We start from the raw sequence: 12399 nt of genomic DNA, 5'->3' as shown, positions 1-12399 counted from the left end.
CCATGATACTATAGGAGAGGGAATCTGAGTTCCTGCAGATACTATGACAGGCCAGGGCCTCTACCAAATGATTCTATAGGTCTAGAAGGTTAATGGAGCTCTGTGCAGGCTCATAGCTCATGGTCTGTACATCACAAAGGATGTAATACAACATTTTCTTGTAGAAAGGAAAAATAAAGTATAATATGTCAAATACATTATTTAAAAATACAAATGTACTAATTTTAACTGCTAACTTGAATGAATATAAGCAGAGGATTAATGATTTATTCCTTATGTTATTTGCATCCATTGGATAATTTAATTCTTATCTAACAACTCTACAAATGTCCCACTCCTATCCTTTTTTGGACCAATTTATAACCTCGAAAACCAATGTCTACAGATGGATAATATGTGCAAATGTTCTACTGAAAAACAGTAAAAAATGTATTTGCTTGTAAATGTCCATGAAATTATATATCTATAAAAAGTATGTTAACACTTGTGAGTTATGCTACTTCTACTAAAAATAATAACCCACAAGATTACCATATTTTTGGAGTATAAAATGCACTTTTTTCCTCCCTAAGAAGCTGAAAATTTGGGTGTGTCTTATACTCTGAATGTAGCTTTTTCTAAACCTTTTTTTTCAGCCCTAACTTGGTGCTAATGATCTTTCCAGCTCTTGCAAGCTCTTTCATTGTTACTTTCTGCAAAGAATATTTTCCAAGCCCTAAATCTTTGCAAGGTTTTTTTCATTGCTCTACTTGGTCCGAATGTTTTTTCCAGTCCTAATCAGGTGCTAACAATGTCCCCAGCTCTTACAAGCTTGCCAGCTCTTTCATTGTTATTCTCTCCAAATAAAGTTTTTTAAACTCCTAACTCCTAACCTAAAATAATGTGCTGAATCTGACTAGATTAAAAATGCTGGCCAGATGAATATCTGGTAGGCAGATTTCCCCCCCCCCCTATTTTCCTCCCCAAAAACTAAGCTGCGTCTTGTACTCCAAAAAATACAGTACATATCCTGAATGAAACTTTAGATGTACATGTATATAGAAAGTATTAGTGGCAGAGTGCATTTTAAATCAACCTGATTAACAAGGTCTAATAGTCCATTAGGTTTGAAAGAAGCAGAAGTGACCTTAAGCAACATATCTGGAATATTACTTTTTAAAACAATGTAAAACACATCATTCATGGACTTTTCTCAAATGGCCATCTATCAACTTATCTCTGTTCAATTCTAATTATGTAATTTCATTGGGTCTTCATCTTGGCCGGATTGAATGCACCACCTTCCACAGTCTTATGAGCACAATATGAAGCTTTCCTCAGCAGCACTATGGATGCAGTTATATGGGATCCCTAGACCAGATGCTCCTTTGTTGCTCTTTTTACAAGGAATCTCAGAAGACAAAGATCTTTCCCATTGTAAAGAACAAGTCTGGAAGAGAACAAAATGCTTACCTGCTGCTTCTTCTACCTGTTCAAAACCTTCATAGTTTTTCTAGATTTGGGGCCAACATTTGTTTTGCCTTACCTACAATTAAAGATTGGAACAAATTGGCACCCCCAAATAACTATGCCTGCAATGGAATTCCACTTGAAAGTTTCATCTCTATTATCCAATGCCACTTATCTGTTGTGTGAATTCTGAACTTTACAAAAATGTACATAGGTAATTCAGACATGTGAGCAAATGAGCTATCTATTTGAATAACATCCTTTATGTATTCCTCTATCTCATAAATCACAATGGATGATGGAGAACAGGGCAATAATACTTAATAGTTGAAGATATTATTGAAGAAATTACTTACACAAAGAAAATATTTCAGATTACAGAGCTACTCATTTGTGACTGCTAACGGTGAAAACAAAAACAAAATCAAAGGCTAGGTAGGTGCTAAGGGCATATTGGTTTCCATAATTTGTTTGCATGAAAACCTAGGTGGTAATATTTGAAAAAGGGATATATGGTAGGACTAAACTCTTGGATATGGCATACAAAAATTATTGTTTCCCTACCTGGTGCAGGAAACAAAGGAATGGAAGATATTACAGGCAGAGCATAGTGTAGTATACGACCAATGCTAGTGATGGCGAACCTTTTTCTCCTCAGGTACCAAAAAGGGGTATGCACACATTATCACACCTGCATGAGTTCCCACATCCATAATTCAATGCCTGTGGAGGATGAAAATTGCCTCCTCTGTGCCCTGGAGGCCAGAAACAGCCCATTTCCCAAATTCTGGTGGGCCCAGTAGGCCTGTTTTTCACCCTTCCCAGGCTCCAGAGGCTTCCCTGGAGTCTGGGGAGGGCAAAAACGCCCTCCCGATCTTTCCCAGAGGGCCTCCAGACACAGAAAATGCCCTCCCCAGGCTCCAGGGCCTCATTGCGAGCCAGAAATTAGCTGGCCATGGTGCACATGCATGCTGGAGCTGAGCTAGGGCAATAGCTTGCTTGCTGACAGAGATGGCTCCATGTGCCACCTGTGGCACCAGTGCCATAGTTCGCCATCACTGAGCTATGCTATCATTTTCTACAGCAAAGGTGCATAATCAGAAAAACTAGATCCACATGTGGCCTGTTAAAATACCAAAAATTAATGTCACTTTTTAATGGGTTAGAAAGGGGAAATTGTTATGGAAACTGAAGACAGAATGTAGTTAATACTAAGTATATATGAAATCAAATTTCCTTGTCATCATTGTTCCATGGTACTTGTTGTAGGATAGCCTCACCATGCCAAGAATAACTTAGAAAAATACATCCCCTTCAGTGCAGTATAATAATATCACTGGTGGCAGTGGTGGGTTCTAAATAATTTTGCTGCCAGTTCATACTTGCGATGCTTCTGCACATATGCAGGACCTTCTGTGCATGCGCAGAAGTGTACCGGGTGGGTGGCGGAGCCTCCCACCACCAGCACTATCTAAGAACCAATCCGAAACGAGAGCAACCCACAACTGACTGGTAGGCTATCAGACTGACTACTGTCAATCTCTTTGCCTAGCATGAAATAAAGCAGCACTAGCTGCCATTCTTACTATTTGCAACCATTGGAGATGTGGAAGGAAGAACTCAATCTTTCCCCATCATGCAGGACAACATGAAAATATTCTGTACACAAACAGGAGAGTTTATCAGCCTGGATGACAATGCACGGATATTGTTTTGTATAAGGGGCTATAGACAAACAGTGACATTTTCCCTTAAAAACAAAATAAAACACTGAGTGAGATATTAGCCTAGAGACTCTTTTTATATTTTGATCTGCACCCACAAGCATGGAGTCCACAATTGAACTGTGAATACAGAAAGGATGTACCCTTCTCAACCTATACATTTCACCATTTCCTAAAAACTTTCACATAAAATCTCCCATCACTTCATCCAAACCATCGCTTAGAGAAAATTATCTCAGAAATTCTTAAAGTTCTACCTGACCTAAAGTAATAATCCTTAGATACCAGGTTTTAGAGCTGCAATCATTATTCCCCATCAGAATCTGACATTCAGAAGTCATAATAGTTTCTGCTCAAGAAGAGATGTTATTAAGTTAACAAAAAGGCAATCACTATCAGCCTTACGTGAAAGTGTTACTTTCCTAAATCAAGGGTGAGCACTCAAATACTGCAGAATAAAAGAAGTCTAATGAAGACTGTCTTTGGTTCAAATACTTTCAAAAGATTTGGTCAGTTTTTACTTTAAGCATTTAACCCACTGGAAGTAGCTAAAGCATTTCCAGAAAACTCTCAAGAAGCCACAGACACTCTAAGCAATATATAGCTTTAGTCATTCATCAAAGCTACACAGATTTCAGATTAAACTTTCAACCATCACTTTCTTCATATGTCTGAATTTTCAGAATAGATACTTTTTAATCTAATTATACTTTAATGTTTAAATAAAATATAAGCACACTTTTATTCTTTCATATTTTGGGAGTATTCCATTCACAATGGGGCAGTGAAGGAATCACACACATGCTTTGTTAAGTTGAAAAAACCCCGGTTAGCTGTGTTTGGAACATACAAAATAATTGTATATGCAGACAGTAATACATAGGACTACTAAAGAACAAGAAGCCATAAAAGATTATTTGACAGTATTTGCACTAGTCAAATTTTAAATAAACCCTTTATGACAAATATTATAACAAATACTGATATAAAACATGCTAGCTAGTATATCGTAACTAGTGATGGGCGAACCCAACGGTGTCCAGGTTTGGCAAGTTCAGACGAACTTCACGCAAAGTTTGGCCGAACCCAAACCCGAACCTGAACGGTCCATGGCACCAAAGTTCCGTCCCCGGAATCCCATCATTCTTTATTTTAACAGATTTTTTATTTTTATTTATTTTTATTTTTATGAAACAGGACACCGCAGCGGTGCCGCAAGCAAAGGGAGGTCCTTTCACGTAAAAATATATTTTTTTATTTTTACGTGAAAAGACCTCCCTTTGCTTGCCACACCGCTGCGGCATTCTTTTTCATTAAAATATTTTTTTTTTACATGAAAAGACCTCCCTTTGGAGGAGCTGGGGAATCCCTCCTACGAAGGAATTTCCAGACCAGAAATAATTTGTTAAATCTTGTTTGCTATATGTAATCATGAAGAAAGTTTACTTTTTTCCCAAGCTGGTGCCCTTGATTTGCATAAGATAACAAATATACTACATCAGACTGGAGGACTTACTTTCATGTTTGGCCTATGCTTTAAAACTTTGAAATGACACTTTGAATTCATATTTGAATATTTATTACAAGACAAGCATTTTGAACTCTGTGAATTGTAATGAAGTTCAAGAAGTCCTTTTAAGACTACTAAAATATGTTTTGTCTGATAGTACTAGATAATAAGTTAAGTGCAGATTCTACATATACTGTAGAATATATATATTGTACATATACATATCATATACATACACACACATATATATATATGTATCACATACTTTGCTGAATATTTAAATATATACAGTGTATATATATATATATACATACATACACATATGCATACACACACACGCTGCAGATTCTATATATACTGTAGAATGATTGTATAATAAGAAACATTTTGCTGTAGTTTGTTATTAAAAGCAAGAGTCAGAAATCCTAACAGTCAATTTCAAACCATGCCCTAAATAAAAATATATTTGTATAATTGTTATGCAGAAAATCTACAATGAAAATGCTTTGAAAAACACATTAAATAATTAATATAACTTGATGCTAAAGTGATGCAATTGCAGTAGTTATAATTTCTAGGCAGTATGCCTGAGAATCACAGTCCCAAAACAGCTGGAAGACCCTAGGGGTTGATTGTCTAGAGAATACACTGAAAGATTACATTTAATTGAAACATAAAAAAATTTAAGTGTTGCAATTATACTACTAGTCTCCCAATATTTTCAGTTGTCGAAAGCTGTAAACATAAGTTTCTTTCTGAAAATTACAAACATAATGTGTTTTATTTTTAACTTTCTGACTTTGCTAGATTTTTCTACCTAAGACCAAAAAAAGTATGATAAATTATGAACAATATATATGACAAAACAGTCAACTACATCTTATAAAATGTTTAAACTGTCCATTTGCAACATTACCAATCTGAGTAACGCCTGTCTCACCATTACTCATAAGTCAAGAATGGTAGTAGCTGGCAGATACATGCTTTGAAGAAGGAAGCTCTGAATTCCAGAACTAAAACCCCTGAACATTAGGATTGAACATTAGAATATGCTTGTGATCATGTAGGTCTGCTAAATAAGAGGTTTCCAAGATCTTTCCCCCATATGTTCCAAAACAAGTAATGATCTAAACATTATATTTCGGCTTTCTTCAAACTTAAACAATAATAATCCATTTTATTCTTCTTGAAAAGCTCAGTTTTAACTGGAAACCCTTACCTAATTTTGGCAGGGAATAGGGTACTCTGAAATAATCTTCATAGAACTCAATTAATCTCCGTGTAATATTTAGAGCATAGTCTCCAGATCCTCTTCTAATGGCATCAGGTCTTGCATATAATCGTACCTGTTGGAAACAAAATAAAACAAAATAAAAGCCTGCTCATTATATTTTCAAGAATGCTGAAATAATCAAAGCATTGACTGCATATGTATATGATGTGTTTGTGTGTGTGTGTTTTGTCATAACTCTATCATATCAGGATAATTTAATTGTAATAATACATTTTCACAATTAAATATAAACAATGTTAAAATTATCCACTATAAGAACTGTTATATATACACATATATATATATCCTGCCAATTACACTGATTTTGTTTTGTGAAATGAATATTGCTTACAAAAGTCATCAATTTTTAGTATACAGTGGAACCTCGACATACGAGCAGCTCTACTTACGAGCTACTCGAGATAAGAGCTAGGAGGGGAGCGACATTTTTGTTCGTCTCCCGAGCTCACATTCGGGATACGAGCGCCAAGGAGCTGTCTCGGCTTCAGGAGACAGCTCCTTGGCGCTCGTATCCCGCGTGTTTTAAAAGGTTGCAGCCGGCCTGGGGGGCTGGGGGGGTGCTGGCAAGCCCCCCAGGCCGGCTGCAACCTTTTAAAACATGCGCGCCGCTTCGCAGCTCTCTCCTGAAGCCAGAACGCTAACTTCCGCGTTCGGCTTCAGAAGACAGCTGCAAAGCGGCGCGCGTGTTTTAAAATGTGGCAGCCGGCCTGGGGGGCTCGGGGGGAAGCCCCCGAGCCCCCCAGGCCGGCTCTGACGTTTTAAAACACGCGCGCCGCTTTGCAGCTGTCTTCTGAAGCCGGAACGCTAACTTCCGCGTTCGGCTTCAGAAGATAGCTGCAAAGCGGCGTGCGTGTTTTAAAACACGCGCGCCGCTTCGCAGCTGTCTCTGAACGCTAACTTCCGCGTTCGGCGGCAGCGGTTTTTTTTTGTTGTTGCACGGATTAATTGACTTTACATTGTTTCCTATGGGAAACAATGTTTTGTCATACGAGCGTTCTGACTTACGAGCCTCCTTCCGGAACCAATTAGTCTCGTAAGTCGGGGTTCTACTGTAATAGGTTTTTTGTCCTCTGTAAAGTAGCTTGTGATTGTGATAAATTAAAAGCACCTATCAAGCTTTTAACATACACAAGCAAGCATGTTAGCATTTGATGTTTCCTTCATCAACTTTCCTTTTATTATTCATTAGCTTTTTTTAAAAAAACATATAGGATAAGGAACTTAGTAGACACCAAGGGATAGATCTGGGTACAAAGAACCGTTGAACTTACCTGAACGGTCTTCTCGCTGCACTGCGAAGAGAGTCCAACGTGGGTAATACTTCAGCCTTATTGGCAGGGACTGAGTTAAAAATTAGCATAATTATTATGTCCCGCCCACCACTGCCCCCTCTTAGCCAGTGATAAAAAGGAAGGAATACAAGTCCTGATCCATCTGCTGATGGTCTTAGATGAAACTTTTCCTCCCATTGAAGAAGGGAGAAAAGACACGAAGAGGGCCTCCGACTTTCGGAAGGTGCTAGTGTGGTGAATATAAATCTTAACTGTTCTTCTCACGTCCACCTTATGCCACCGCAGCTCTGATGGGTGAGAGCCATGTGTGCAAAAATCTGGTAAGACAATGTCCTGGGCTCTGTGAAACCTGGTGTTAACCTTGGGTATGAAACAGGGGTCCAGACGCAGACTCACTCTATCTGGATGAAAAACACAGAGGTCCGGCCGAACCGATAGTGCTGCAAGTTCCGAGACCCTACGGGCCGAGGTGATGGCTACTAGGAAAGCTACTTTTATTGAGAGAAAATGAAGTGATACTTCCCTCAAAGGTTCAAAGGGGGATCCTGTTAACGCCCTTAGAACCAATGGTAAGTCCCAGGATGGAAAGTGGTGTATGACGGGAGGAGACAGGTTTGCTGCTCCTCGTAGGAAGTCCTTCACCCAAGGGTGATGAGAAATTGGACAAAACGGGTCTGGTCGGAGAACTGTTGCTATCGCCGCCACCTGTCGTCGGAGTGTGTTGGGCGTCAACCCTTGGTCTAGTCCTTTCTGGAGGAATTCCATGAGATGTAGTACTGAGGACGACAAGGGCGTGATTCCCTGAGCTCTGCAAAAGGTGCAGTATGCCGCCCAGGTAGCCTGGTAAATACGCGTCGTTGATGGTCGCCGTGCTGTTTGAATGGTGGTAATGACACTTTCTGGAACCTGTTTCTCTCTCATGCGGTTCCCTTCAACCTCCACACGGCAAGCTTCCACCACTGTGGGTCTGGATGCACTATTGATCCCTGTGTCAGGACCAGCCGTTGAAGTGGGATTCTCCATGGTGGTAAGATTGACAATCCCATCAGGTCGGCAAACCAGGGGTGCCTGGGCCAGTAAGGAGCTACGAGGAGAATGTCCGCCTCCTCGGAAATGATCTTGGCCACCACCCTGTGTAATAGACAGACTGGGGGAAAAGCGTACAGAAGCCCCTTGGGCCATGGTGATAGCAGTGCATTGACCTGCTCGGCCTCTGGTGTCGGAAATCGGGAGAAGAATCTGGGCAATTGCCGGTTGTGTTGTGTGGCAAAGAGGTCCGCTACTGGTACTCCGTACCTTTGCACTATTAATTGGAACGCCTCCGGGTTCAATGTCCATTCCCCAGGATCGATTGTCGTCCGGCTCAACCAGTCCGCCTGGGTGTTTTCTATCCCCGAGATATGCTCCGCTTGGATCGATGCTAGATGTCTTTCTGCCCATGACATTAGCTTGTGGGCCTCCTGCATCAGGCGGTCTGAGCGTGTGCCACCTTGGTGGTTCACATGTGCCCTTGTTGCCACGTTGTCCGTTAAGATTAGGACATGTTGGCCCTCTACCATGTCCGAGAACGACTGTAGAGCTTTGAACACCGCTCATAACTCCAGCCTGTTGATATTGGGATCCTCCAAGTCTGCTGGGGACCACCTGCTCTGGGCCACCTGTCCCCGTGAGTGCGCCCCCCAGCCGGAAAGACTTGCGTCGGTGGTTATTGTCACCTCCTGGTAAGCCAAGAAGGGGGAGCCCTTGGTTAAGGCCGGTGAGGTCCACCACGTGAGGGAAAGGCGAACTGTAGTGGTCAGGTGCTCTTGTCTTTTTGAGTTGCTGAGACGAGCCCTTCGGAAGGGGAGGAGGAACCATTGAAGGGGGCGAGCGTGAAGCCGGGCCCAAGGGACAATGTTGATACAAGAGATGAACATCCCTAGCAGTTGAGACAGCTGTGCTAGGGAGGTCCTGTTGCGACGGGAGATGGAACGAACCAGTGCCCGTATCTTCTGCCTCCTCTCTGATGAGAGGAAGACTAGGCCTGTCGAAGAGTCTATTATAGCGCCCAGATGGAGCAGGCGCATAGTCGGTTCTAGATGACTCTTGGCTCGGTTGATGGTAAACCCTGCCCTCTCTAGTGAATCTATTGTCCGGGCCAGGTCTTGTCTGGCTTGTTGAGGGCTTCTGGAGAGAATGATAACGTCGTCTAGGTATGCTAGAAGACGGATGGATTGAGCCCTGAGGTTTGCTGTTAGAGCGTCCAAAATTTTGGTGAATGTCCTCGGAGCTGAGGAAAAACCGAAGGGCATGGCCTTGTACTGGAAGTGCTGGTTGAGAAGAGAGAAGCGGAGGAATTGTCGATGGTGTGGATGGACCGGGACATGGAGGTATGCCTCCTTGAGATCGATGGAGGTCATCCAGTCCCGCAGAGAATGCATTTTGAAGCGTTGGTACCTGATGTAAAGGTTCAGCTGTTTCAGGTTTAAAATTAGGCGGCAGCCGCCGGAAGACTTGGGTACCACAAACACGATGGTATAGAATCCCAGCATCTCCTGACGCGTTTGTACAGGCTCTATTGCTCCTATGTCGAGGAGGTGTTGAACCTCCTGCAGGATGATGGCTCACTTTTGTGGTTGATTCAATGAGGTTTCAATAAACCTGTTGGGAGGCCGGTGTAGAAATCTTAGTTGAAGACCCTGAGCTATGGTGTCCAAGGCCCAGACGTCTGTGGATATGGACTCCCAAAAGTCGGTGAAGCACTGCAGGCGCCCACCGATGGGACTGTCCTGGGAGGAGTCACTTCTGCTTTCGATATCCTCCCCTATTGCCTCCTCGAAATGGTCTATGGGATTGTTGGAACTGTTGATTTCTGTTCCCATAGCCTCCTCGGTCAGTGCGATAGGTGGGTGTATAGGTCCCCTGACCGTAAGGTCTTGTGACCGGGGATGAAGATGAGGCGGGGTCAGAACGAAAGGACTGCCTGCGGTAATAAGGGGCTCCCCGCCTGTCCTGACGCCTTGCTGATCGTGGCAAAACTTTTTTCTTGTCCCTATTCTCAATGAGGACCTTGTCTAGGGATTCACCAAAGAGTTGAGAGCCCTGATATGGGGCCGCAGCGAGGCGCCATTTCGATTTGGCGTCTGCCTGCCACGAACGGAGCCAAAGCAAGCGTCGAGCTGATAAGTTCGATGTCAAGGTGCGGGAGGAGAACCTAGCTTCCCCAAAAATGGCATCCGCGGAGAATTCTGTAGTAGCAATAAGCTTATTAACATCTTGGCGGAGCCTGGCATCTTCCGGGCCTAGTCTGGCAAGCATATCCTTCAACCATAGGATGGAGGCCCTGTTAAAGAAAGATGCGGCCGATGCCGCTCTGAGTGACCAGGCGGACAGCTGATTAATTCGTCTGATCATGTTCTCCGCCCTTCTATCATCCGGCTTCAGTCCATCTGCCATGTCAGATGGCACGACTGCATTGGACATCAAGGATGTTACTGGTGTATCCACCGAGGGATACTGGAGTAGATCCTCCACCTCTGGGTCAAATGTATAGAACTTCCTGTCCCAGGCTGATGGTCCTAGGGCTGCAGTTGGCTGCTTCCAGGGCTTTTTGATGTTCTCTGCAAAGATGGGTATTGCAGGGATGTGCTCAGACTCCTTCTGTGGCTCGTTGATGAGTCTGGCTGCTGGCATGATGCCCACATCCTGAGCTGCTGGCTTTGCAGTGTTATCAGGAGTCAAAGTGGCTTTGGCCTTATTTAACAGAACTCTGAAGAGAGACTGCTTGAATAGACCTGCTAACGGAGGTTGCTCAGGCAAGGTGGCTTCATCTCCTGAAAGCTCATCCTCCTGGTCCATGGGCATTTCACCCAGGTCTTGGTCCTCCTGGAAGGAATCATGCACAGATGTGGCCACCTCAGGTACAGTCCAAGGATCCTGTCTGGTAGGCCTAGGGAGAGTGGAAGGCCTCTGCTGGGCACCCACTGCAATGCCCTGAGAGTAGACCGAAGCAATCATATCCTGCAAGGATGGAGACATTGTTTGCCAATTGTCCATGGGCCCTCTAAGGCCCGCTGCAGTTGGTGTGAATGTGGCTGCTGCAGCTGAAGATGGTTGAGACCCTGGCTGTATAGCTGGTCTGGACCATTCTGCCCTCTGAAAGCCTTCTGCAGGTGGTGCACTTAAAGGGCGATCAGGTGACAATCCCCCTGCACCTGTGAAGTGAAAGGTCTCCATTGGAATCTCTGAGACCGAGGGGCTCTGTTGACGTGGGGGAAGACTGCTTGAGGGGCTAGGGCCCTTCTTAGCCTTGGTTGTTTCCAATTGGGCTTCTAAGGCTTCAATCTTTTTCTCAGCCTCTCTTAGTGCTGAGGACTGGTAGGATTTCCCCTTAGATTTTGTGCCATGAGCCTTGCCTTTCCCTTTATTTGTTGAGGGAACTTTAAGCTCACTAGGGGGGGTTTGTGGTAACTGCGACATAATCATATAATTACTCACAGACAGCAAACAAGGAGAGACTTGAGGCCAGTAGATTGCAAAATGACTAAGCAAATTGTGACGCCTAAAAGGCGCGTCATCGCCCCCTAGTGGCTGATTGGTGTATGACTTGAGAAGTCTGTTGACTGACCTCGTTGTCATGGCAACTCTTGTTAGTCTCCAAAACATGGCAGCTGGGGAAAACTTTAAGTAGCTGAGTCATTGTGCTAAAATGGCGACCATGACGTCAGGCAGGAGGAGAAAATTGTCCCTTAACGAGGCAAGGAGAATCTTTAATCCCCATAATTTGCCATTTTGCCGGTTAGCTCTGGGGCGGCGTTCCAGCCCCCTCTCGGCAATTTAGTGCTCCCCGTGCTGATGGGGGCAATCCACTCCTGCTCGGCAATTACAAGGCTTCCCTGCCGCCGCGATTAAATTGCGGTCCTTTTAGCCGCTAAATAGCTGTTTTACAAGCTTTTGAATGGAATGAGACAGCCGGGACTCCTCACACTCGGCATAGCAACCGATCCGGAGGTGCTGCCTCACGCTGGCCACCCAAGGAGGTACCTGGGTCTAATTGGGGAGGGGGGTTTGATCGCTCACGTCAGTGACCCCATACCAGCGCACCCTGTCAGCAAAGCTTGCTCCGGGGAGCAGAGGCTTCTCAGGGGTGAA

At 43.6% G+C, this 12399-nt stretch overlaps 1 protein-coding gene across 1 annotated transcript in view; it reads right to left on the bottom strand.

Annotated features, from left to right (window-relative positions):
* TRHDE (thyrotropin releasing hormone degrading enzyme) overlaps nt 1-12399 on the bottom strand; it is a 391977-nt gene that overhangs the window by 274415 nt on the left and 105163 nt on the right. Inside the window, exon 3 of the mRNA XM_070755729.1 lies at nt 5903-6029. Within this exon, the coding sequence (XP_070611830.1) occupies nt 5903-6029 (127 nt within the window). The remainder of the gene's footprint in view (nt 1-5902; nt 6030-12399) is intronic.

This window comes from Erythrolamprus reginae, chromosome 6 (genome assembly GCF_031021105.1).
Source record: "Erythrolamprus reginae isolate rEryReg1 chromosome 6, rEryReg1.hap1, whole genome shotgun sequence".
Lineage (NCBI taxonomy): Eukaryota > Metazoa > Chordata > Lepidosauria > Squamata > Dipsadidae > Erythrolamprus > Erythrolamprus reginae.
This window is presented reverse-complemented; position numbering and strand designations above follow the sequence as displayed.